General features: G+C 46.9%; 2 protein-coding genes across 10 annotated transcripts in view; one reads left to right on the top strand and one right to left on the bottom strand.

Moving 5' to 3' along the window:
* The window catches only part of B3gntl1 (UDP-GlcNAc:betaGal beta-1,3-N-acetylglucosaminyltransferase like 1), a 64,019-nt gene extending 56,368 nt beyond the window's left edge, over positions 1-7,651 (top strand). For 5 of the 9 annotated variants that reach the window (XM_005069772.4, XM_040750231.1, XM_021226988.2 and 2 more), the window contains 5 exons: positions 887-1,022; positions 1,139-1,207; positions 1,617-1,691; positions 6,199-6,307; positions 7,456-7,651. In XM_005069772.4, the coding sequence (XP_005069829.1) occupies positions 887-1,022; positions 1,139-1,207; positions 1,617-1,691; positions 6,199-6,279 (361 nt within the window). In that variant the 3' untranslated portion in view covers positions 6,280-6,307; positions 7,456-7,651. Of the gene's footprint in view, positions 1-886; positions 1,023-1,138; positions 1,208-1,616; positions 1,692-2,752; positions 2,846-6,198; positions 6,443-7,455 lie in introns of those variants that run through there. The other 4 variants (XR_005878579.1, XM_040750230.1, XM_021226987.2 and 1 more) reach the window with 4 other exon arrangements.
* A 1,557-nt stretch (positions 7,652-9,208) lies between these two features.
* Positions 9,209-23,968, bottom strand: part of Tbcd (tubulin folding cofactor D) — a 149,072-nt gene continuing 134,312 nt past the window's right edge. Inside the window, exons 31-39 of the mRNA XM_040750229.1 lie at positions 23,486-23,644; positions 23,274-23,412; positions 22,907-23,028; positions 21,239-21,316; positions 16,016-16,105; positions 15,300-15,387; positions 14,507-14,616; positions 12,907-12,991; positions 9,209-9,444 (exon numbers count right to left, since the gene is read on the bottom strand). Coding sequence (XP_040606163.1) covers positions 9,427-9,444; positions 12,907-12,991; positions 14,507-14,616; positions 15,300-15,387; positions 16,016-16,105; positions 21,239-21,316; positions 22,907-23,028; positions 23,274-23,412; positions 23,486-23,644 — 889 coding nt within the window. The 3' untranslated portion in view covers positions 9,209-9,426. The remainder of the gene's footprint in view (positions 9,445-12,906; positions 12,992-14,506; positions 14,617-15,299; positions 15,388-16,015; positions 16,106-21,238; positions 21,317-22,906; positions 23,029-23,273; positions 23,413-23,485; positions 23,645-23,968) is intronic.

The following is a 23,968-nucleotide window of genomic DNA, read 5'->3' as shown; positions in this document are numbered from 1 at the left end:
GTCCTGAGAAGGAACCAGCCCTGGAGATCTGCATCCTACTGCCTGGGGACAAGTCTGTCTGTGCCCGGAAAGGGACATCTTTGGGATTGTCTGAGGGAAGAGACACAAAGTTTACTTCCTAGTGAACATAACTTTTTACCCAGACCTTTCTCGTGAGTATTGACTCATCTGGGAAATTAGACCAGGGAGACTAGACACCTTGTAACTCCCTTTTCAGGTTCTGACTCAAAAGGACTAGAATTTGGGGCCTGGGGAGATGGCTGCCAGTGACATGCTTGCTACAGGAACACGAGGACCTAAGTTCAATCCCCAGCACCCACATAAAAAGCTAAAAGTGGCAACACACACCTGTAACCCTAGTGCTGAGAAGGGAAACAGGAGGATCCCTGGAGCTTGTTGGCTGGTTAGTCTTGATGACTTGGTGAGCTCCAGGTTCAACCCTGTCTCAAAACATAAGGTGGAGAATGATAAAGATACCTGATGCCAACAGCTGGCTTTTGCATGAACCCTCCTGTATGTTTACATATGTATACATGCCTGCCACATACTGGAGACACTCATGTGCTGGTATGACTGACAGCTGTGGAGAGGCCCCATCCATCAAGTCTACATCTCTCGAGGTCCCACCTAGAAAGCAGGACCAGTATGAGGGGCTAAAGGCCTCCCAAAGGGCATTGGTTTACATGGTGACTCGTGTTGACCTCTTGACTGTGACAAATAAGGCCAGATCTCCCTTGGCTATGGTTCGTGCGCCCTCACCCCTAAACAGGGTAAGCCTAAGTACACATGTGTGCCATTCATGTGTGTCCCCAGGGCTAATGGGTGAGGTGGCTCTAGAGCCCACAACATCCGGCCAGCCCTAGCTTTCCCCTCTTCTTGGCTGCAGGATGACCATCTGGATCCACCGCGTCCACTTTCTAGAGGAACGGGTCCTGCCTCGTTGGAAGTCCTTCACCATTTGGAATGCAGGCAAGCAGGGGCGAAGGTTGTACCGCAGCCTGACTGCAGCCAGCCGGCGCAAGGTAGGACCCTTTCCTCCTCATGCTGTTGGACACTATCCTGACTCCCACGATCCTATCACGACTTTATCCTACACACACCACCACCGTCTGACCTGCTGGTCCATGTTCATCCCCAGGTGGTGGCCTTCTGTGATGTTGATGAGAACAAAATCAGGAAGGGCGTCTACTGCCACGAGGACTCTCAGGTATGTAACCGTGTGGTGGGGCACCAAAGCACCTTACAGGGAAGGGTCATTCACACCATCCAGTTTTCCCTTACACTCGCTTTGGCTCTGCCCCAAAATGTAGCCCTCAGCCCTCAAAGAGTCTCCAGAATCCTTTAGGACTCTGCCCCTGTCCTTGGGGACACTGCTACATATTCCTTTGGTCTGGGCCTCAATGTTGGCATACCAGAGTTGGTTCTTCTTGTGGTTATCAGGTGGCTGGGGCTGCCAGAACCCAGGTCACAGCCACCTGTCCTGCCCTATTGGCCCAAGACTCCCATCTGCTACTTGACCAGAAGCTACTGTGAGCAGAAGCCATAGTTAGGACATGTCCCCGGGAGCTCCTTCTGTGTGAAGCCCTGGTGATTCACGGCTGGCACCATCTCTATAGGAAAGACCCAAGCCGAAGGTCCCCATCCTGCACTTCCAAGCTGCCAAGTCACCCTTTGTCATCTGTGTGAAACTGGTAGGTGTTGGGTATGGTTGCAGGGCTCCTGGGTATCAGCCTTCCCGCTCTGATCATATGACCAAAACCAAGGACAAGACCTGATCATGGGCATTGGGACGCAGCCCACTACCTATACCTGTACTGTAAATCAGCTCTAAACCCCGTTGCCATAAAACCATCCTGAGCTAGGTTAGAGGCACAGCTGCTGCTCTGTGGGCTGGAGGCAGCTGGGGAGTGGCCCTGTGAGTGCTAGAGGAGGGTAGGGGGTTGAGGTGGGCATGTCTGGTAACACTCATAAAGTGAAAACCATTATTCTGAGCCCGGCCGCCACCACCATGTTCAAGGTGCTGTGGTTCATGTTACTCACAGGGTAGGTTTGCCCACATGTAACAACAGCCTGGTGGTGACCAGTGGGACTATAGGACCCTCCTTTGGTTTATCTGGTTTCTCTGCTTTTGGTCATGTGGGCACAGGTGCCAAGCATTCTGTTTCTGTGGAAACCAAGGTTACTTGTGGTCAGTGCTAAACAGAGTCCCACACTCTCTCCAGGAAATGAGTCCCCAACAGTTGTGCCAAGCTGAAAATGACAAGACAGCAAGCTTCTTACTGGAGCTAAGGCTAACCTTCCTTTATCTGCTCTGGGCACTGTTCATTGGTTGGGCAAGCGTATGGCAGGAGACTCTGCTCTTCCGATTATTATTCCCAGAACTCTTTAATGTGATGACACTAACTGGTTTTATAATGACAGTTTAGTATCCTGCATAGGAAGTTCTTTCCTGTACATAGCATCATGCTTATTAACAGACAGCATCCATCAGAGTTGAGTTCACCTGGAAGGGATATGTGCTGGTGGAGGGCTAGTACGTCCTGCCCATGTGACCTGCCCCAGGTAACTGACCATGTGCAATCCTGCTAGTCAGTAGCCCTATCTCCCATCCGTGGCTTTTCCTCGCTGTAGTAAAATGGGCCTGTCTTTACACTGAGAAGCTTCTGGGTGCAGGCTGAGCCAGAGCCGAGCACACCTTGTACCTCAGTCACTCTGGTCAAACTGCATCTGCTCACCGTTGGCCTCTGACCAGCAGGCGATAGTCAGCATTCCTGCCACCCACCATCCTGCTCCAGCTTTGGGTCCAGGATAGTCTTATTCTAAAGACCCCTCACTGCAAGTGCTGGTAAGTTATCTGTGGTTTGCTTGACACCTTTTGCTTTTGAACAGTTTTTCAAAGTCCTTGTGGGAATTTCCAGGAGTCTAGCCAGGTGAGAGGGCATGGCCACCCTGAATGTCAGCAGCCCCAGGACAAGGTATTACCAGTTTCAAAGATAGTGCTTTCTCCCTCTGTTACCAGTGATGGACAAGGTGGGCCCTCAGGAAAACAAGATGGTGGATGACATAGTTGGAACTTCAGCTCATGTTTCAACCCTTCCAATCTGTGACAGCTCATTTCAGGTCATGGTAGGGTTAAGCCTGGGTCCTAGCCACCCAGAAAGTGAGACATGTCTGTCTGTCTGTCTGCCTCCTATGGAGTGATGTCACACAGTAGCAGATGGTAACAGCCACACCTGGAAATAGGAAGGTAACAGCATGCTACGGGAGTGGAAGGCCCCTCCTTAGTTGGCTCTGTTCCCACTGCTTACCAAGCATTTTCTAGCAGTAGTGTTTCTCTTAACACAGTAAGGAAGATAGACCTACCTGTGATGTGTCACATATCTTGAATATAGTTTGGTGTGTGTGTGTGTGTGTGTGTGTGTGTGTGTGTGTGTGTTATATTGGTTTGTGTATGATAGTGGAAGACCGAGGATGACACTATCTTCTGTTGCTTTCTACACCATCACCGTTATTACTGAGACAGGATCTTTCACTGAACTCCCTGGCCAGCAGCCTGAGGGCTTCTCCCGTCCCTGACTCCTCACTGCTGGGATTGCAGGTGTTTGCCACCATACCCAGCCTTTACTAGAGACAGAGCATAGCAGCAAGCACTTTACTGAAACCATCTCTGGCCCCAGAGTTTTAATTTATACCTGATTACATTCTAACCATTTAGAGGAGCTTACGTTATTTGACTTGACCCCTTGGGGAAGTTTGATTCATTCTGAGGTGGATATTCTTGACTGTGACACACTACAGAGCACTGCCCACACTTGTATCTAGGACTTCTGCTTCTTAACTTTATCTGTGATACAGTGAGAAGTTATTTAGCTAGGAATTCCTAGTTAATCTATTTTGAACATCTAATTATCCCAGCCTCACATATTAGGCAGCCCATTCTCTTCATATGGAATGCAATGGCTGAGATGGTCATTTCTGCCCCCTGGTATCCCTCTACCAATCACCTACTCTCATTTCAGGGCCTCACCACTTATTTGGCTGCCCTTATTTTTCTTATTTAAACTGCTGTATTGTGGCCCATGACAGACACACAATATGGCTCAACACAGGTTGGCAAGCACTGGCCTACAGGTGACATTGAACCCTCCACCTGTTGTGGGATTCCCACCTGGGTCCCATTGCTGCTTTAGCCCCCAAATAACACACAGGACACTATATTAATTATGAGGCTGTTGGCCATTTGCTATTGTTTCTCCTTAGCTAGCTCTGACTTAATTATTGACTCATAATTACTAATATATATTTTATAAGGATTTATTTTTACAAGGACTCATGCCTGATGTGTCCGTTCCTCCCAGAACACATGGCGACCACCCTCTTCACTACATTTCCCAGAATCCTCTTAGACTCCTAGTCCCACCTATCTTGCTTCCCTATTGGCCAACAGTGCTTTATTCATCAACATAAACACAGAAGGACCCCATCATCCCCCATCATCCACCTGTTTTCATGAGTGGCTTTATTAGACTACAGAGGATGAACACGCAGAGTCCCATTACAACCTCCTTAAGAACAGTTCTGGCCGGGCGGTGGTGGCGCACGCCTTTAATCCCAGCACTCAGGAGGCAGAGGGAGGCGATCTCTGTGAGTTCGAGGCCAGGCTGGACCGACAGCCTCCGAAACAATACAGAGAAACCCTGTCTCGTAAAACCAAAAAAAAAAGGAAAAAAAAGAACAGTTCTGATGTTATTCCAAGGAGATGGGCAAGGTGCCCAAAGCTTCCTATCCAGTGTGCCCAGCCTCAGAGAAGAGCTATGGGCAGCAGCAAGGCACCTCAACTGGCAGGACCATGTTTGCCACTCGTGTGAATGGACTCCAACTTTTTATGTCTGGTTCTTCTCAGCACCTATGTGATGTAGACTGTTGGATCTTGTTGGCATGTCAAGACCCTGGCTTGTGGGAGTCAGTTGTCATCATGATGCTGTGAGCTCCTATTCCTCTGGTTTATCCCAGAAGTCAGGTTGTGACACCTGCAAAGGCCACCTGTATGGGACAGACTGTTTCTACCTTTTTGGAGAATGATTTTGCTATGATTGAGAGCACCACTCATCTGGTAGAAATTTGGATTTCCTCTACCATGTTTATAACTGGGCTTCCTCCTCTACTGGAAGTGATGGCAGAATCCTCTCCAATGCTGGTGTTATCCTTGTTGGCTTTGGGTCCTGCAAACACCTCCTTTCACACCTGTACTCTCATTCTCCTAGGGACATGTGACATACAGGAGCATCCATTGAGTAGTCAGGGCAGACTCTGACCTACCCTGGCCCAAGCCTGATACTTCTTTGAATATAGGGAAGGGAAAAGAAGGGAGGTGAGAGGGGAAAAAAGGAAGGGCATCAGGTGTGGCCACTGTGGATCTTTCTGCTTTTCCGGGCACAATGGTTTTCACTCAGGTGTTTTGAGACAGAGTTTCTCTGTGTAGTCCCGGCTGTCCTGGGACTTGCTCTGTAAACCTGACTGGCCTGGAATACATAGAGATCCACCTGCCCCTGCCTCCCAAGTGCTGGAATTAAAGTTTTATGCCACCACTACCACCCAGATCACTCAAGTGTTTCTAACCACTGGTAGCAATGATGGGTGGGACAAGGTAGGGTCTGAGTCACAACCCAGTTCAGAGGCCTCTTGTGCTGCTGGCCCAAAGACAGATTACTTCGGAGGAACCGAGTGATCCCTCCCATATCCTGCCAGATTGCCGTCCCATCTGCCACTAGTTGGACTGTTGTTTAGCAAGATCATAGTTCTTGCTCCCTTTGGGAATTGGGGGCGACAGGTAAGAGAAATCGGGGTGGGTGCTTGGCAGATCCTGCAGAGATGAAAGGCAGAGAATACACCAAGTCCCCTGACTAGGCAGGAGGATAGGTGAATCAGCCTGAACCAACAGTGAGAGTGTCTTAACTGCCTTCTGGAGAGGGCCAAGACCAGGTGGCAAGGGCCTCACCCCTATTGGTGACCAACACAACTATGTAACAGCAGAACTAGCTGCTGCCCTCACTGGCCTTGGTTTCCTTCAGGCACCTCCCCTAATAAGTAGAGGAGCAGAAGTCAGTGTGAGCCACCTGACAGCCCCAGCAGCAGTCTTTGCAAGCATCCCATAGGGCAAGAGGAAGCCCAACTGAGCCGGATCTCCTCTCCCCACAGGACCTCACAGGGGGTGAGTTTGAAGACAACCTGAAGTCACTGCACTTGCAGGAAGGCCAGGACTTCGTTCATTTCAGCTGAGGCTGCTGCCAAGTGCTCTACACTGCAGGTTCTGAGCCTTGTCTGCTCTGCTTCCCTTTTGCAGACAACTGTCAGTCACCCTTTGCTTCCTTCAACTTCTCCCTTTGTGTTCTGTGCGTTAGTTTTCGCCCTTTCATTTCTGCTACATAACTTGAGGCCTCAATCTTTTTTTTGTGTGTGTTTTGTTTTTCAAGACCGGGTTTCTCTGTGCAATAGTCCTGGCTGTCCTGGAACTCACTGTAGACCAGGGTGGCCTTGAACTCACAGAGATCCACCTGCCTCTGCCATTAGAGTGCTGGGACTAAAGGCGTGCACCACCACCTTCTGGCTAGATGTTTTCTTTATGAGTTGCTGTGGTCATGGTGTCTGCTCACAGCGATAGTAAACCCTAAGACATACACTATACACATCATTTAGCCAAGCTGACAGTCATATTTTTCAGGACAGTAGACTGTTTTCCAATGGTGATGCCCGATGATGAGCTGGTAGCCACTGTGCTTTCTCAACAGGTGTGTAATTCCACCCAGTGTGCCTGGTGCCAGCTCATCTAACCATGAACATTCATAGTAGTCAGAGGCAGCAGGGATACATACAGACTTACCAGGGCAGCAGGGACACAGACAGACTTACCAGCTGTTCTCTTGGGGCACTTCTGACCTTGCAGGATTCTTTTTGCCTCTGTTTGAGCTGGGGCCTCATCTATATGGGACCTTTCACCTACTGCTTCTGCTTCTGCTATTTCCTACCCCAGAAGCTCTTCTGTCTCCTAATCTCATTTTGAGGTTTTGTTTTTTTTTAAATTACAAATATTACATCTGAGTATAGTTTCTGCTGAGGCCAAAGGTATTGAATTCCCCTGAAAATGGAATTACAATATGGGTGCTGGGAGTGAACTCAAGTTGTTTGCAAGATTACTATGCTTTTTTAACCACTGAGCCATCTCTCCAGCTCCTATCCTAATCTCTGATAATCTCTACCTCTTAACTTTTGGGGGGAGGGGGTTATTTATCTATTTGTGGGGAGGAATAGGGTTTTATATATCTCAGGCTAGCTTAAAGTGCTTTACATACCTCCTCAAAGATGAGCCCCCCAAGTGCTAGGATCTTAGGTATTTACTGCCATACCTGGTTTATATGGTAATAGAGGATCAACCCAGGGTTTCTTCTGTTGGCACAGGGTTTTTCTGTGTGGTCCTGGATCTCACTATGCAGACTGTTGTCCAACTCAGAGAGACCTGCCTGCCTCTGCTGGAATTAAAGGTGTGCACACCACTCATGACGACCCAGGGTTTCTCGCATGCAACATCCCTAGTCCTGTGGCTTTACTTTTGGAAATTGTTCTTTTATATTGGTTCTAAAATTACTGGCAGTGACTTGGTTCTACTGTCTTCTTGATAGGCGTCTCTCCCTGTTTGTGGACATCAGTTTCATCCTTACAGTTTGTATCTTCCTGTCATAATGTTTCTTTTCAACACAGGAGTTTTGGGGACGCAATGGGTGTTTCCTCTTCACCCAACACAGTAAAGACCCAGCAAGAACCAGAGCTCCTACCAGTGCTGAGGGCACAGCTATGTAGAGTCCCAGTTTTATTAGGTTTCTTGAGGCCTTTATCTATACACCCTACTACTAAAACTTCATTACTAGACCTAGGGACATGGCCTTAGGCACACAGCCCCCAGATGCTTTCTTCCTGCTCTTCTGTGAGCACACACATCTAATTGGCCTCCTGCCCAAACATGCCCATTGGTGAGTTTTCCTGATTCCTTTACACTTAGACAGACAGACAGACAGACACACCTGCTATTTGTTGAGCTTATCTCCTAGCACCCAGCATTGCTAACCTGATGGACCACCCTGCCCACTCCAACTGTCATGATGCCTTTAGTGGAGGGCTCCCCCTAAGTATTTCAGTGGAAATCCCTCCTGCTGAGGACATTCCAGACCACCAGGAACCCAGTGGGAACAATTGTCTGTGGATGGGTGGGGTCTGCATGCAGAGGTGGCTGGCTAGGAACAAAATCCTTTACTTTGATCACTAAATCTCAGGGAAAGAGGTGTCATTATGCTAGACTGTCTGTAGCAGGTCTGCTGGAAACCAGTTCATCTCCATGTCTTAAAATTTCATGCCTGGAATTGCTTTTAAAATAATACTAAAAATAGTTAATTCTGTTTTCTAGAAGTTGTCTGCTCCACCCCATTAGATATGACAGCATCTCAGCTAGGCTTTTTCCTGATCACAATAGAAAATTCTGAGTCTAGGAGCGGTGTGTGAAACTGGAATGAAATATGAGCCAGGACTCAAGCAAAGGTCCCTGACACCAGATCAGCACAACAAACCTGCAGACCTAGGCCTAGAAAATGACTCCCAATACAGGCAGCAGCCTATGTGCTGTCAAGTCCAGCTCTATGAGATGCAGGCTGTTAAATGAGTGAATACATACTACTACAGGCCTGGCCACATTACCTTTGTATGAGCAGTTATCAAGTCTGTCCCAGCCATGCTTCCAGCCCCAACTCACCTGAAGCTGGAGCTTAATGGGCAGTGCTCAGTAGTCCTTCCCAGGCCTCGGATACAGAGTTCCAAGAGGCAGGATGAGGCTACCACAGCAGGACAGGTAGGCATCCAGGCCTTGGGACAGGAGGTGCAAAGGATCCAGGCCTCAGGACCAGAGTTGTCATCCACATTCCCACAGGAACACTGGACTCTGATGATCTCTTGCTCAGATCATCGTAGCTGGTGATGTGGCTGGCTCAGCGTGTGGGAGAGCTGCCTGCCCCTGCATCTGCCCAGCATGTCACACCCTCCACCAGGATGTGAGACAACCATCATGCTACGCCAATCACTCAATGCTGCCTTAAAACACAGCAAAGCACTGGGGAGTGGAGCCCACAGTGAATCTTCCAGTCCCAGAGATAGACAGAGGCTGGGCTATACGGTACATGATTTAATGAGAAGTGCATCTGTGTTAGGACAGCAGAAGTAAGTAAGGGGCAGTCCAGGCCACCAGAGCACAGCATGAAGAGTTACTGCTCTCTGTGGATGGCTTCCCAATCCATGTAGCAGCATATGCCACCTTTCTCAGAGTTTCCATGATGGTAAAGCTTGTGGAGCCTCAGGGCAGGATATTCCAGCTAGGTAGGCAAGGACTCAGCTTCCAGGAGCAGGCTGTAAAAGACACATAGCAACATCAGGCTGGTCCCCACCCCACCCTCTCTAACATATGGCTAAAGATTGCCATGTACCAGGATTCTGGTGGCTTGTCAGAGTGGGTTGCTAAACTGTTCACATTTACACATGTTCAAAATTTTCATAACAAACGTGAAGAGCATAGTTGAAAATTCAAGTCCACTCTGCACATAGGAGACTGAGATTACATCATGGCTCCATTTGTTGTCACCACTCCTAGAGCCATTCAAGCAACCAGACCACTGCTTGTGTGTCTTATGGCTCCTGCAAGGGGGAGGACATAGGCACACAGACCCAGTATAGCACACACAAGGGATGGAAAGAACAAAATTTTTCCCAACATGACAAGGAGGTAACAGGAGCTCAGAGTATAAAGCTAGATCATCAAAGCAAACAGAACAGTGAGGAAAAACAGTAGCTGACCATCAAGACCATATCAGCTAAATACCAAGACCTCAGGGTTAGGGCAACTCTGTTTTAGACAGGACTCTGTAGCTGGAGGTCAAGGTCAGGGATAATGCAATGTGTCAAGAAAGAGTGTTGGCCCCAGGGTAATCAGGGACAGAAGAACAGAACAGTGAAACAAGTTAACAGGATAGGAAATGAAATCCAGATAAGGGGAAAGGAAACATTAAACAGGAAGGTCAAACAGGAAACAAAGATGATGAATGTAAACTTGTCAGAAATTATACAGTAAACACAAATGCATGAAACACTAATTAATATTTTTAAATGATGCTAAGGCATAATCTTGACTATACCGTTCATAGACATTGAAAGTATTATGACAGTAGACATGCTAACCAGATGTCACCATACTAACAGTAAGGGAGATGTCAAGAGTAGGAACACTTAGTAACACAGCCTCAAAATGCATCCCCCAAAGTTCAAACATAATTAAAGGACATTTGAGGCAAATGCACAACACTGCTTTCTCAGTAACTGATGGAGTAAGATGACAGAAATGTGTACTGATGCCTTTGGGCTGGTGTGGTGGCATTAGCACTGTGACTCAGCTTATGCACAGGCAGCAGAGTCTGAGGCCCCACTCAATACAGAAAAGTTGCACAACTGGAAAAAGTCTTTTCAGAATGTCAGAGAACTGAGATCTCTACTGTGAAACCGGAGATACAATGTGTATGAGACACAGAGCCTAGCAAAAGCCACCCAAAGGCCTATGTGTACCTGCAAAGGCCTCGATAATACCAGCCATGGGGGCCTGCAAGGTTCATCTCATGTGATCTAAGAGACATTCGCTCAAACCCAGCAAGGTAGCGAAATTCACCTCTGTTGGACATACCAGAACCATGTTTTCTAGAGAGGGATACAGCCCACAGTCCAAGCCCAAAGTTGGAGACTAGCTGGATGATTGGAATGTTTCTTTGCCTCCAACTCACCTAGGAGTCCAGCATGAGGCTGGGTTTCTGAAGGACTCAGGTTCTGTAAGGGCAGGGAGCCCAAGGTCAAGGGTGAAAACAAATGGAGAAACCCTGAGGCCTATACCACAGCCAACATCCAACAGCAGCTTCCAGCCAGAAAAGCAAGTCCACCTACTGTTCTCCATTTGATCAACATGTCTAGTTCTTAGGAAGGACACACATGTTAAGAAAAGCATCACTCAGAGACATATTAGGTGTCCCAACAGCTTGTGACACAGAGATGGGGATTATCAGGCTAAGAAAGTCATTCCAAGATGGTGAGCTGTGGAGAGCATATAGGAACTAGTAGGTGGATGCAGTGGTTTGAATGAGAAAGCCCCATAGGCTCATGTTTGAATAATCCTGACCGAGTAGGTAGAACTGTTTGGGAAGGATGCTTGGAAGTGGTGTAGGCTTCGGAGGTTCCAAATGACTCCATTTCCAGTGTTCTCTGCTTCCTGCTTATAGATGTAGATGTGAGTTGTTCCCACTGCCATATCTCTGCTCTGCCATTATGGATTCTAACCCCCTGAAACCATAAACCCAGTGAAGTGCTTTCTTTTTTGTAAGTTGCCTTTGCCATGGTGTTTTGCCACAGCAATCAAAAAGTAACACAGCAGAGGTATAGAGAAGGGGTATAAGAAGGAAAGTGTCATTAAGCTAGCATGTGAACAGGTCAGATGCAATTGGAAAAACATGAGCTGTTCCAGAAACTGGGGACCAATCACACAGACAGCATCTCCATCTATAGGACTGGGTGACCTTCCAGGGCACATAAGCCCAGTGAGGGCCTGAGGCCTTGTGTCAATTAGGCACCTCAGCTCCCTATAGCCCCAACATAGCCCCAGGCCAACCTGGCTGGTTAGTATGTAAACTAATTTTGAGAGTTTAACCAAACCCCAGGGGTCAAGAATGAAAACAATCTTGGACAGAATAAAACTGGAAGACAGACATGGTGGACACCCTGAATTATGAAGTCCATGCTTCTTTCCATCATACGGTTTGTACAGATGGATAGCATCATCCATGTGTATGAAAGGGATTCCAAAGTGTGTTACTTAGGCAGTGGTGTGACAGGACACTGTCGGAGGCTGGCTGATACAGGCAGCATAAAATGACCCTCCCTTTACACCACAGTTAGTCAGTCCCAAGTGAACTAAATTTTTATGTGAAGAGTCAGTACACAGAGCTTTCAGAAACATCAGGCTTTCCACCTGCTTACATGTGTTAGCTAGTTTTATGGCATCTTGACACAAGCTAGAGTCATTTAGGAAAAGGAACTCTCAATTGAGAAATATCTTTATAGGCTTATGTGGGAGAGCCCAGCTCAGTGTGGGTGGTGCCACCCTTGGCTGGTGGTCCTGGGTGCAAAGACACTGCATAACCTCAGAGCAGATGACACTATAAAAGGGAGAAAAGCAATAAGCTGGGGGCATGTTCCTAGGATGAAAACTTAAATACATAGAATTTTTAAAGTCCACAGACTGGCCTACAGAACACAGGAAGAAAGCACAAGGGCATAATAGGCCCTAGCTTTCATGACAACTTCAAAGTACAACTTCAGCACAAGGGGCCTCAGAAACAGCAAACATACCAAGGCCAAGATAGGTGGAGAAGATAAGCACAGGGAGTCAAGAGGACTGAAGCCCCAGTGGGCCAGAAGTCCAGGGAGAGTGGGGAGTCTGATGGGACAGGCGTCCTCAAAGGAATAGAGCCCCACTAGTATGTACATCCAGGCAGGGAATGATAAGAGAGCTAAAGTCCCCTACCCACACAGTGGAAGCTTTCCTAGGAGATAGAAGCTGAAACAACATGTGGCCTCCAACAATTGCATACCTGGCAGCTAGCACTATGAAGATAGAACTTGCCCACCCTGGCAAGAGAAGCAGTCCTTCCAGTTGGTCTGGAGAAAGTAATGGTAGTGATGGTACTGACTGTGGGAACCAGTTTACCTTTAGACCAGAGCTCAGAACAACAGATAGCATGGGTGCTATTGTGTCTTCAGATTACAAAAAAGCATTACCTTTGGAACCAGCTGGGGTCTGGGCACGCCAAGGAGATCACACAGGTGGTTCCGATGCCCTCTTACAACTGGAAGCTCTGCGTCCCTAAGGAGGAAAGTATTTGAGTCCCCCATGCCAACATGGTTCATGCCCCCCTGACCCTGTATCCCTCAGAGTAGACAGCAGGGGCCATAGCCCATCCCAGGAACATACAGAAGAGATGCTACTTCAGGCTAAGAGAGCTTCTGAAGCTTTACTAGCTGTTGGCTTTCATCAGAATAGTATGAAGTGTGTTTTGTATGTAAAGAAGTTAGTAAAAAATAGTCCTCTGGGGGGGGTTGGTGGGAGGGCACGGGAGGAGGGGGAGGGACCTGGAATTGACATGTGAAGCAACCTTGTTTCTAATTTAAATTTAAAAATAAATATATATTTATAAACAAAAGTTTTCTGTAAACCAGGTGCCATGTTCTTGCAAAAAAGCAGAGTTCCTAACACCCAGGTAGGACAGCTCACAACCCTCTGTAACTTCAGCTCCAGAGGGATTTGGATACCCTTTTCAGGCCTTGGTAGGCAACTACACTCACATATATATGCAAGCCTTGACACATGCATACACATTGTAAAGATAAAAATAAGTCTTAGAAAACAAAGAAGTTCCTCCTCCCTCCCTGCTGTCCTTACTCAAGATGAGTGTTCTAGAAAGTTGGAATCAATGGCAACTGTCTTCTCAGAAGACACCAAGTTGAGTTTCTATTGACAGCAAAGATCTTGAAATGCATTCTGGCCTTCCAGGCCCCCACAGCTCTCATCTAGGCAGGAAGGCCACATCCTAGCATTAGCTCCTAGGGAGATAGCTGTTCTGAGGGGCATGCATAAATACACCATCCCAACGGACCTGCCAGCATTTGAGATCAGCAGCATCCCTCTCCATCATACTGAGGGGACAGTGTCCACAGTCAGTAGCAGTAACTTGGGCTACCTGGCTGTGCCTCCCAAGTAATATATCTAGAACAAGGGATAAGCCAGCTTGAAGTTCATGTGTACACACATGATGGTTCTTTGTGCTTGCTAGTGTATACATGTGTAACTATATGAACAGTGGTAAGTGTGTGATCATGCATACAAACTCATATATGTGTGCAAGGTCATGTGTGTACAATGCCTGGATCACAGGTCATTACAGTCCTTGCAGTTGTGACTGTAACTGCTTCCAGGCTCAGCCTATAGCTGTGAATCACACCCACAGGCTCTACATCCCACCACCCCCCTCTGCACTTCTTGACTTTGAAGTCAAGTCTCTAAAGCCATTAAAACAGAGGAGAGACCACATGGCCCTTGCAGTAGCAAAATAAAAGCTAGCTGACATCCACTTGGTTGCATCCTGATGGCCCTATAACCCAGTTACTGAAAAACACCACTACCCACCTTGTTCACAAGAGGAGAAAAGCAATTGCACATTAAACATTCTCCCACCTGAAGCTCCCAAGGGTGTGTCCTCAGCCCTATGCAAAGCTGAGAGGTGGCCCTGAGCAGTTGAGGGTTAGAAATGTCTCCCCTCTTTCCATCAGAAGCTATGGGGACAGGAGAGGGTGATATCAGGCTCAGGCAGGCCGTACTTACCAGACTGTGTCACTGAGCACAGACATGACCTCATCAAGCACATTGGCGTCTACCAAGTCACTATAGGTAAGCACCATCTCGTACACCTCGCTTGCTGTGGTCTTCCGGATCTGGGACAAGAACAGCAAGTCAACAGGAGGAAAACCCATTACTACCCAGGAAGCCCAAGGGGTCTTATGAAGGTCCATTAAAGGAGGGTGATGAACTTGGCCAGAGTCTAGATACTTCTGTCATCACAGACAGGCAGCAGAGGAGAAGAACTGCAGCCTTTGTCAGAAGTTGCAGTAGGGAATCCTACCTGGGAATCTGTCTCCCTTGCTCTTTTTTGGTTATGTCCTGTGACAAACTGTTTCATATGAGGTGTGATCTACCTTAGTAATAAGCACTTCTGACAAAGAGGCTAAGCTGTGGGTCATCCCACTATACCTCAAAAAAAAAAAAACCCACTGTCCTTTGCACAAGTTCCCCTGACTTTTTAGAAAAAAATGTCACCTTTGGGATTCTTAGAGTTCTTGGATAAGAGAGGGAAATCCTAACCCTGGGCTGTTAACACCCCACCCTCAGCAATGTTTCCCCCATGCTCACCCTAGTAAGTACTGGCACTCACATTCCTTTCATACAAACACTAGCGAATTGACTAACATACCCAGGGCTGCCCACACCTGGAAACTATCTCCACAAGCATACCATCTCACCCTGTGTTTACTTCAAAGTTATACCAACATCTACTCATCTTTAAAGGCCACATGTAAGCATAGACCTTAGATGGTCTTGAGGAGGGACAGACACTCACCACAGGGAAAGGGTGGCCAAGGAGGAGGAACAGTTGCAGAAGAACCTTCTTTCTCACATCACCATTGAACTGAACCATCCCACAGAGCCTACAGAAGAACCACAGGTGACATGGAACTTACATTGTTACCCACGGACCCAAGACACATGGGAGACCTAAAAAGTAGACAGCATAAACCCATGTGTACACACCTGTGCATTCCACACTAGTATGCTCCCATGTGATACACAGCCATGTATGCAAGTGTGCATTGTAAACTAACATGCTCCCATGTGCTTACCTATACATGATGAATGATATCTTGGTGCTAACACGTGCCTGTGTGTCCAGATTCCTGCATTCCCATGTGTGCATGTTTGTAGACCGAATGTGATTGCCTATACATGACCAGTTTTCTGTTCCAGCATGTAATTGGCACATGTGCCCAGATCCCTACACTAGTATAGGTGTATTCACATTTCTTGGGCATCTACAGGGCCAGTAATGTACCAGATCAAGTGACACATGTGAGTGAGCAAGTGAGAGATACAGCTTTCCGTTCAATTTGGTCCTCTTCCCAAATGCCATTACTGATAGAAGTAGTCTGAACTTAACTTTCCTAAATGAACACTCAAACACTCCATTTTAAACAGCTTTGCGATTAAAACTGTATTTCCTACCAGGAACTACAAAGTCCCTCCTATTTCCATCTCCACCCAGCAGCACTTAAAACTCACACTGCAATGCTCGACCGAAGTTTCTGGATGTCTTTTGAATTCCTGATTTCTTCCTTACAAAGTGCAAGCAACTTCACACAAAAGGGGTGGCTTAAAGGAGAAAACATTATTGTAAGTACATCTTTCATAGGAATACAGAGTAATATGATTCATGCTGTAGTAGCATCCAGTGGCGCTGTTGGTACCAAGTAACCTGAAGGTCAGTTTTCTCAAAACATGCAGGGCTAGGTGGAATAAGCCACTTTCTTTGGTTCCCAACACACACAGCAGAGAACAGACATCCTATCTCATTACCCATGGAAGATATTCCATTACCCACATCAACACCTGGGGAGACAGACCCTGGCACAGTTATGGTATGACCATATCCAAGTGACTCTCCCCAACAGAAAAGACCCTACCAGCAAGTGCTACATCATGGAAAGAAGCCCTAGGAGGGGTCTCAGTTACAGAGGAGGATAATGAGTACTAGTCATCCCCAATGACCTTAATACAGGGCTACTACACCAGGATAGTCCATGACAATTAATTCCCAGGTCAACCGTGGTGTGAAAACACTGCTGTACCCTGGGACTTTGATCTGGGTCACATGGATCTCAATCCTTCCCTGACTAGTACTTCCCAGGTATGGAATGACTGTCATATTGCTGAGGGCTGTGGTTATTGTTGTTCCCAGCTTGCACAAGGACTCTGTGTATCCTTAGCTGATCTTCCTATAGGGGTCATGCACAGTTCTATTGCTTTTCTAGACTTAAAGGTTACATACCACAGACACTATGGTCCCAACTGTTGTATTCAGGTTTATATTGAGCTTTGTGATCTCCAGCTAACCTGTTGGCTCTCATACCAGGATTCCTGAAAGACTCCCATTGAGCTAATCCAAGAGGCATGATTCCTCCCATGACTGGGGTCTAATGAACATCTCAACTCTGCCTGTCTCAGTGGAGTGATATGGCTTCCTGGCCACACCTCCTTTTCTGAAGATTTCTGATGTGGAAAGAGACACACAGGCCAAACATTTTCAGCTGCCACGGCTCCCTCACTCTCACATCTGTTGGCATAATGCCCACAGATTGTCCAGCTCCCTCTCTTGCCAGTCATGCTCAGGCCTGACCTCCTCAGTAGCCAGTTACTGCTCAGACCCCAACAGATATTCCCAACATGACACCAACCTGCAGACCCCAACAGATATTTCCAACATGACACCAACCTGAAGTAAGCCCAGGTTTAGAGTATCTAGGATTAGGGGATATACTAGCACGGAGAAGGCACTCCCAGAAGAGGCAGAGTTATGGACCTGTCTCCCACCCCTCCTGGTGTGGCTGAAGTCGTCTCTAGACAGTCAAGAAAACCCACAGTGCCTGGAAAAGGCAAACTCGAGTCCTGATTGCTGAACATTATCTACCTTTGCCTAGGCCTCCCTCACTTCCAAGCCATTCTCCAAACTCAACATCCAGACACATCTGACAAGTGGGAAATAAAACACAGAATCTTATGTTCCAGAATGGGGACACCTTAGAGTCATAACCACAAGAGGACCTCATAGATTAGTGAAGGACATGTGACAGAGCAGGTGTGAAAACACCAAAAAGAGAATTTAACCCCTGACAATGTGTAAGAAACAAAAACAATAATTCCATAAGTGATCATTTTCAGGGAATCTGTAGGGAGGAACTGCCGAAGAGACCGTGATTTTTAAAATCCTGGCAAGTAGAACATCTGGTGAGGGGACAGAGTTGCTTAGGAGAAGACATACAGGAGGAGCAAGAGTAAGCGGAATGTAGTTTTGTTGTGGGACTTATCATTTGGGCCATAACTCTTAAACAGTGAGGTAAGCTGCCTAGAATTCTAGATCTTCTGATGAAGCAAACTAATACCATCACCAGCCAACCTCACAGTGGGGCTATTCTCTAGATGTGGGAGAGGATGTGTGTACACAAGATGCAGTAATGACACAAAGCAATAAAAACGCAGGGACTTCAAAATAACACTGTTAGATCTCAAACCTAGGAGAAATGGTTAACTGGGGTGTCTATTTAACATATCAAAATGGACCAGGCAGCCAGGGTCTCCCAGCATCCTTCAGCTCTGAGAAATGCAAATCAAAACAACTCTGAGATACCATTTTATACTGCCCAGAATGGCTAAAATCAAAAACACCAATGGCAGTCTGTACTGGAGAGGATGTGGAGAAAGGGCAACACTCTATTGCTGGTGGGAGTGCAAACTTGTGCAGCCACTTTGGAAATCAGTATGGCGGTTTCTCAGGAAAATGGAAATCAGTCTACCTCAAGATGCAGCAATTCCACTCTTGGGCATATACCCAAAGGATGTGCATTCATACAACAAGGACATATGTTCAACTACATTCATAGCCGCGTTGTTTGTAATAGCCAGAACCTGGAAGCAAGCTGGATGCCCCCTCAACTGAAGAATGGATGGAGAAAATGTGGTACACAATGGAGTACTACTCAGCAGAAAAAAATGAAATCTTGAAATTCACAGGCAAATGGATGGAACTAGAAGAACTAGAAGAACACAATGGAGTACTACTCAGCAGAAAAAAATGAAATCTTGAAATTCACAGGCAAATGGATGGAACTAGAAGAAACCAACCTGAGTGAGGTAACCCAGTCACAGAAAGACAAGCATGGTATGTACTCACTCATGGATATTAGATGGAGCAAATGACTACAAGCCTACAATCCACATCACCAGAGAAACTAGGAAACAAGGAAGACCCTAAGAGAGAAATACATGGTCCCCCGAAGAAGGGGAAAGGGACAATAACTCCTGAGCAAACTAGAAACATGGGGGGAGAGGGAAGGGAGGGAGAAAAAAGAGAGGGGGAGAAGAGGAGGGGGAAGGGGAACAAGAGGGATCAGGAAGACTGAGACAGGGGAGGAATAGAGGAGAGCAAGAAAAGAGATCCCTTAATAGAGGGAACAAATATAGCTTTAAAAAGAAATCTGGCACTAGGGAAATGTTCAGAGATCCACAAGGATGACCCCAACTAAGAATCCAGGCAGTAGTGGAGAGGCCACATTTGATGCCCTTCCCCTATAATGAGATTGATGAATACCTTAATTGCCATCCTAGAGCCTTCATCCAGTAGCTGATGGAAGCAGAAGCAAGACACCCATAGCTAAGCACTGAGCCATACTCCTGGAATCCAGTTGTAGAGAGGGAGAGGGGATGAGCAAAGCAGTCAACACTGTGCTGGAGAAACCTAAAAAGTAGCTGACCAGACCTAGTGAGAGCACACGGACCCCAGTCATAAAGCTGGGGAACCAGCATTGGACTGAACCAAGCCCTCTGAATGTGGGTGCCAGTTAGGAGGCCTGGGCAGTCTATGGGACCTCTAACAGTGGAACCAGTATTTATCCCTAGTGCACAAATGGGTTTGGGGAGCCCATTCCCTATGGAGGGATACTATCTCAGTCCTCAGTATAACGGAGGAGGCCCAAATGACGTGACAGACTTTGATGATCATAAGGCCTCACTATCCTTAGGAAGTGGGGGTGGGGAGCATGGGATCATGGGAGGGAGAAGAAAGGGGGGGTGATATGTAAAATAATTGTTTCTAAAGAAAAATAGTGAAAGCAAAAGTACAGTCCAAAGCAAAAAACCAAAACAAGCCAAAGTACCGCGTAAGCAAAAGTACCTCCAAAAACAACGAATCCATCCATTTGATGAGAGTCAGCCCTACATTTGTATGTGCCAAAAATTCAACTTCAAAATCCATGAAGCAAAAACTAACAAAAATATAGAGAAATAAAATCTATTTTATAACATTTTCCTCTATCTTATTTTGAAATTTTTAAGCCAAGAAAATACACGTCAAATCCTTAGAACATTCCAAAATGAATCCAGCAATGTAGAAAAGAGTGTCACAGCCGGGCGGTGGTGGCGCACACCTTTAATCCCAGCACTCGGGAGGCAGAGGCAGGCGGATCTCTGTGAGTTCGAGACCGGGCTGGACCGATAGCCTCCAAAACAATACAGAGAAACCCTGTCTCGTAAAAACCAAAAACAAACAAAAAAAAAAAAAAAAAAAAAAAAGAGTGTCACAGCCAGGCTGTGCACTATTCCAGCAGCAGGTTTTAGAAAATCAGGGAAGTCCTATGGTATCAGGTTAAATCCATCTTGGGCATCCAGCAAAGACAGATCTAACCTTCCCTGCCAAACAGTTAAAACCCAAAGACACTAGAGACTAAGTGCAAGCTGGTCTCCTGCAGCAACCCTGGGCGTGTGATGTATGCAGGATCTCAGGGCAGAGCATCAATACTAAGGAGCTCCTAGCCTTGGGTGTTCACCCGAATGCTGGTCAGCAACAGTACAAGAACACTGCCCAAAGTGCGGGAGGCAGAAAAACAAAACAAAACAAAACAAAAAAAACCCCACAGGACAATGGCACAGATCCTCTCAGTGGGGCAGAAAATACAAAGCAAATGGCAGTGAACAAAGACTCAGAAGGGGAAGATCAACTGAGACCCAGCTGATTTGGATCCACCACCAGTTAGTTTAAAAGGAAATCCAACACCACAAGGCAGTTAGTTTCTAAGTAACTTAAAATTGGTGCAACAGATGCTCAGAATTCTTCATGAAATATTAAGCTGTCCAAACCAACAATAGAGAATTCAGTGAAGACCATAAAGTAAAAATAAGCAAGATGGTATCACTCACTCAGGAAGCCAGCCTGGAGCCTACATGGACATAATGCAGCTTGACTGTCTGCTCCTTTGGACCGGAACCACAAACCACACACAGTAGGAAGCAGCTGATTTGTGCCCTGTGTCCCATAGTTTCTGTCTAGCTGGGCCCCATAACACAACCCACATACTGTTCTATTTCCATCAGGCCCTTACTGTATCTCAGGCTCCATCAACTTCCAGACCTCTCTGCCCACCAGCCCTAGTAGGTAGACTACCTCACCTGTCCAAGTCTACCTTCTTATGTGGACAATCCTTGCTGCCTGAGTCTGCAGTTTGTCATTTTCTGGGTTCTGAGATCCTAATCCAAGTGTTCTTTCTTTAAAATAACAGCTATCTATGGTAGCCATAGACTTGTAATCCTAGCATTTGGAAGGCTAAGGGGGTAGGATCATGAGACTATAGCTAGCCTGAGCAACACAGTGAGATACAAAAATAATAAATACAAATTCTTAAAATTCGGGTAACTAGGTTCCCCCAGACAGGGAGCACTAATCAAGCAGATACTCACTTCTCCTCAGAGGTGAAGATTTCGAAGCACCCATTGGCCAGTAGCTGGTCCAACATTTTCAGCAGTGATATGGACACCCTGTGAGCATAAGATAAGCAAACATGAAACCCACATAAGCACCCAAGAACTAAGAGCCACCCATGTGAGGGGCAGGCAGATGCCACTGACAAGTCTTAAAAAAAAAAAAAAAGACCCTTAACACCACAATGGCTCTTCCTAGATGGGACAAGAGTCAAGATACTCTTGTCAAATTCCTAGAAACAGACATAGCAGTACTATAATTCTTTCAAGAATGTCAAAATGACTATGGGAAGTAAGAATAAAGCCAGAGCCAATGTGGCGTCTTTCAGGAATTACCTAAAGCAAAGGTAAGAACAGAATTCCTGATGTAACCTTAAAGGTGGCGCAGTAGAGCCTGACATTCACCTGTACACTTGAAGGTTCTGACAAGGGGCAAAACCAGTGCAGTGAACCATTTGCAAAATTAAGCTGAGCACATACAAAACTACCTCAAAACAGACTACAGAACCTAAAGCTGAAACTTCTGGAAGAGAGGAGCTCTCTAGGACCTCCAAATTAGGCACACAAGCTCACTGAAGCATAAGACAGGTGAGAGCTGGGTCCTTCACACCACAGCTGTGACAAGGACTCACCCAGTACAGTGAAGGCATCAAAAATCAACAGTGAGAAGGAAAACCCAACTAAACAAGCTATGCCAATGAACAAACATCTTGACACTAGGAGGGCAAGTCAAGTGTCCAACAGAAGAGCTCCCTGAGAGACTGACCACACCAATGCTGGTGAGACAAGGAACAGATGGAGACAGCAGCTTTACAGAAGTTAACAAGTAATACACATGACCCAACTGTCCATCACTTGATGTGTGCCCAAGAAAAAGAAATGTGCATCCACAGAGATTCATCCCTGCATGTCCACTGCAGCTGTCTGTAAAGCCTGGAACATGAAATGTCCAAACAAATGAGTCACTTCCTGCCCACAACAGACCCTGACTGGGCAACAAGAGGGATAGACAGACAGAGATGACTACACTGCCTGTCTGTTTAAATAGAATTCTACAAAATTCCACCTTGACTTTGGTGGCAGATCAGTGGCTGCCAAAGTGGACAGTTAGGAGGGCTCTGAGGGGCAGGAGGAAACCTTGGTGAACAAGACAGGCTTCATGGTATACACATCCAAAGGAACCACCCCACATACTTTATATGTTGTCTTTCAGGTTTCTTATATTCTCAAGGCCATCGCCTTAACCACTCAGCCACGACGACCTGCAGGTTTCCTATATTCTCAATGAGGTTATTATATACAAGAAAAGGTAGAATATCCCTACAGCCTAGAATCTCATTCCACTTCACATGGTATTCTGCATCTCAACATGCACACAGAAAACACCATTTTCCAGCCCAGAGTGCATCAAGGGAGAGTGACCACAGGAGATGAGTGACAGGAACTTGTGAGACCCAGGAGATGAGTGATGAGTTCACCAAAGGTAAGTGTTGGGGCCAGAACCTGGGAGCCAGCAGGACCTGACAGCTTGCTGGGCCCTGCTCCTCACCTACTAACTGTGACAGTGTGTCCCAGGGAAACCTAGCCTCTGTGGAAATAGGATCGGGAACACGTACCATGACCTCCCAGCTTCAAGACACCACTCACCTGTCATTTAGGAGGTTGTCCTCAAAGACCTTCAGGAGTGTCCCACTAAAGCTTTCCAGGACCTGAGCATCCTTCTGAATCCCCTTCATGTACTCAAAGAGGCTCTGTGTAGAATGCTTGACCTGCAACCCAAAAAGCAGTATTGTGGCATAGCAAGGCTAGCTTCTCCCTTGGTTCCCCAAGGCTACTTCAATGACAGTAAATGCCTGGGGTCAAACAAAAACAACTGCAAACTACAAAGACATGAGGGCCCTACAGGTGCTGGGCTGTTAAGACAGTGAGCATGTGCAGTACACGCATATGGGACAGAACCCTCTGGAAGGAGTCCCCTGTATCTCCTGCTCTACACAGCCAGATGCCTCCTCACCGTAGACTCTGTCAAACCACCAACAGATACGGCCAGGCCCAGCAGGATGTGGTATCTGTAGGTGGGTAGTCCCAAGAGCTGGGTGATGAGAGGGAAGGCCTGGGAAGGTGCGTTCCAGTTCACAGAGGCCACATCAGACCTGAAAGAAAGTGATTTCTTCAAGGCCATCCTTGGAGGAACTGGGCTGCAAGGGGATCCATACCTGACAGTACCTGGGAAACAGACTTTCCAGCTCTCTGCGGTTGGGAACATGGGGAATGGGAGGGCTGTCGAAGTGCAAGAGAGTCAGGAATACCCGGGCAGCGTGAGCACGGAACCGATCAATCTTCTCACATGCCTGCTGGGCAATGCAACACATGACACGCTCACAGCTGCAAACAGAGGACACAGGCATGAGGCCAACCTGGGGACATGTGGGCACCTTATGGTCAGTAGCTGCTGAAGCCACATCAGGATGTGTCTTAGTTTGGGTTCTTATTGCTGTGATAAAAACACCATGACTAAAAGCCATGTGGGTAGGAAAGGGTTTATTTCAGGTTACAATTCTTAGGTTATCTCCATCACTGAAGGAAGTCGGGACAAGAACTCAAGGTTTGAGGCAGAACTAAGCAGAGACTATGGAGGAACCCTGATTCCTAGCCTGCATGGCTCAGGTCCACCTTCCCAGGACTGGGACCTACCATATAAATCATCAA

The sequence above is a fragment of the Mesocricetus auratus genome, unplaced genomic scaffold (assembly GCF_017639785.1).
Source record: "Mesocricetus auratus isolate SY011 unplaced genomic scaffold, BCM_Maur_2.0 Super-Scaffold_100007, whole genome shotgun sequence".
Taxonomy (NCBI): Eukaryota; Metazoa; Chordata; class Mammalia; order Rodentia; family Cricetidae; genus Mesocricetus; species Mesocricetus auratus.
The sequence above is the reverse complement of the archived record's forward strand: the minus strand, read 5'-3'. Positions and strand labels throughout refer to the sequence as shown.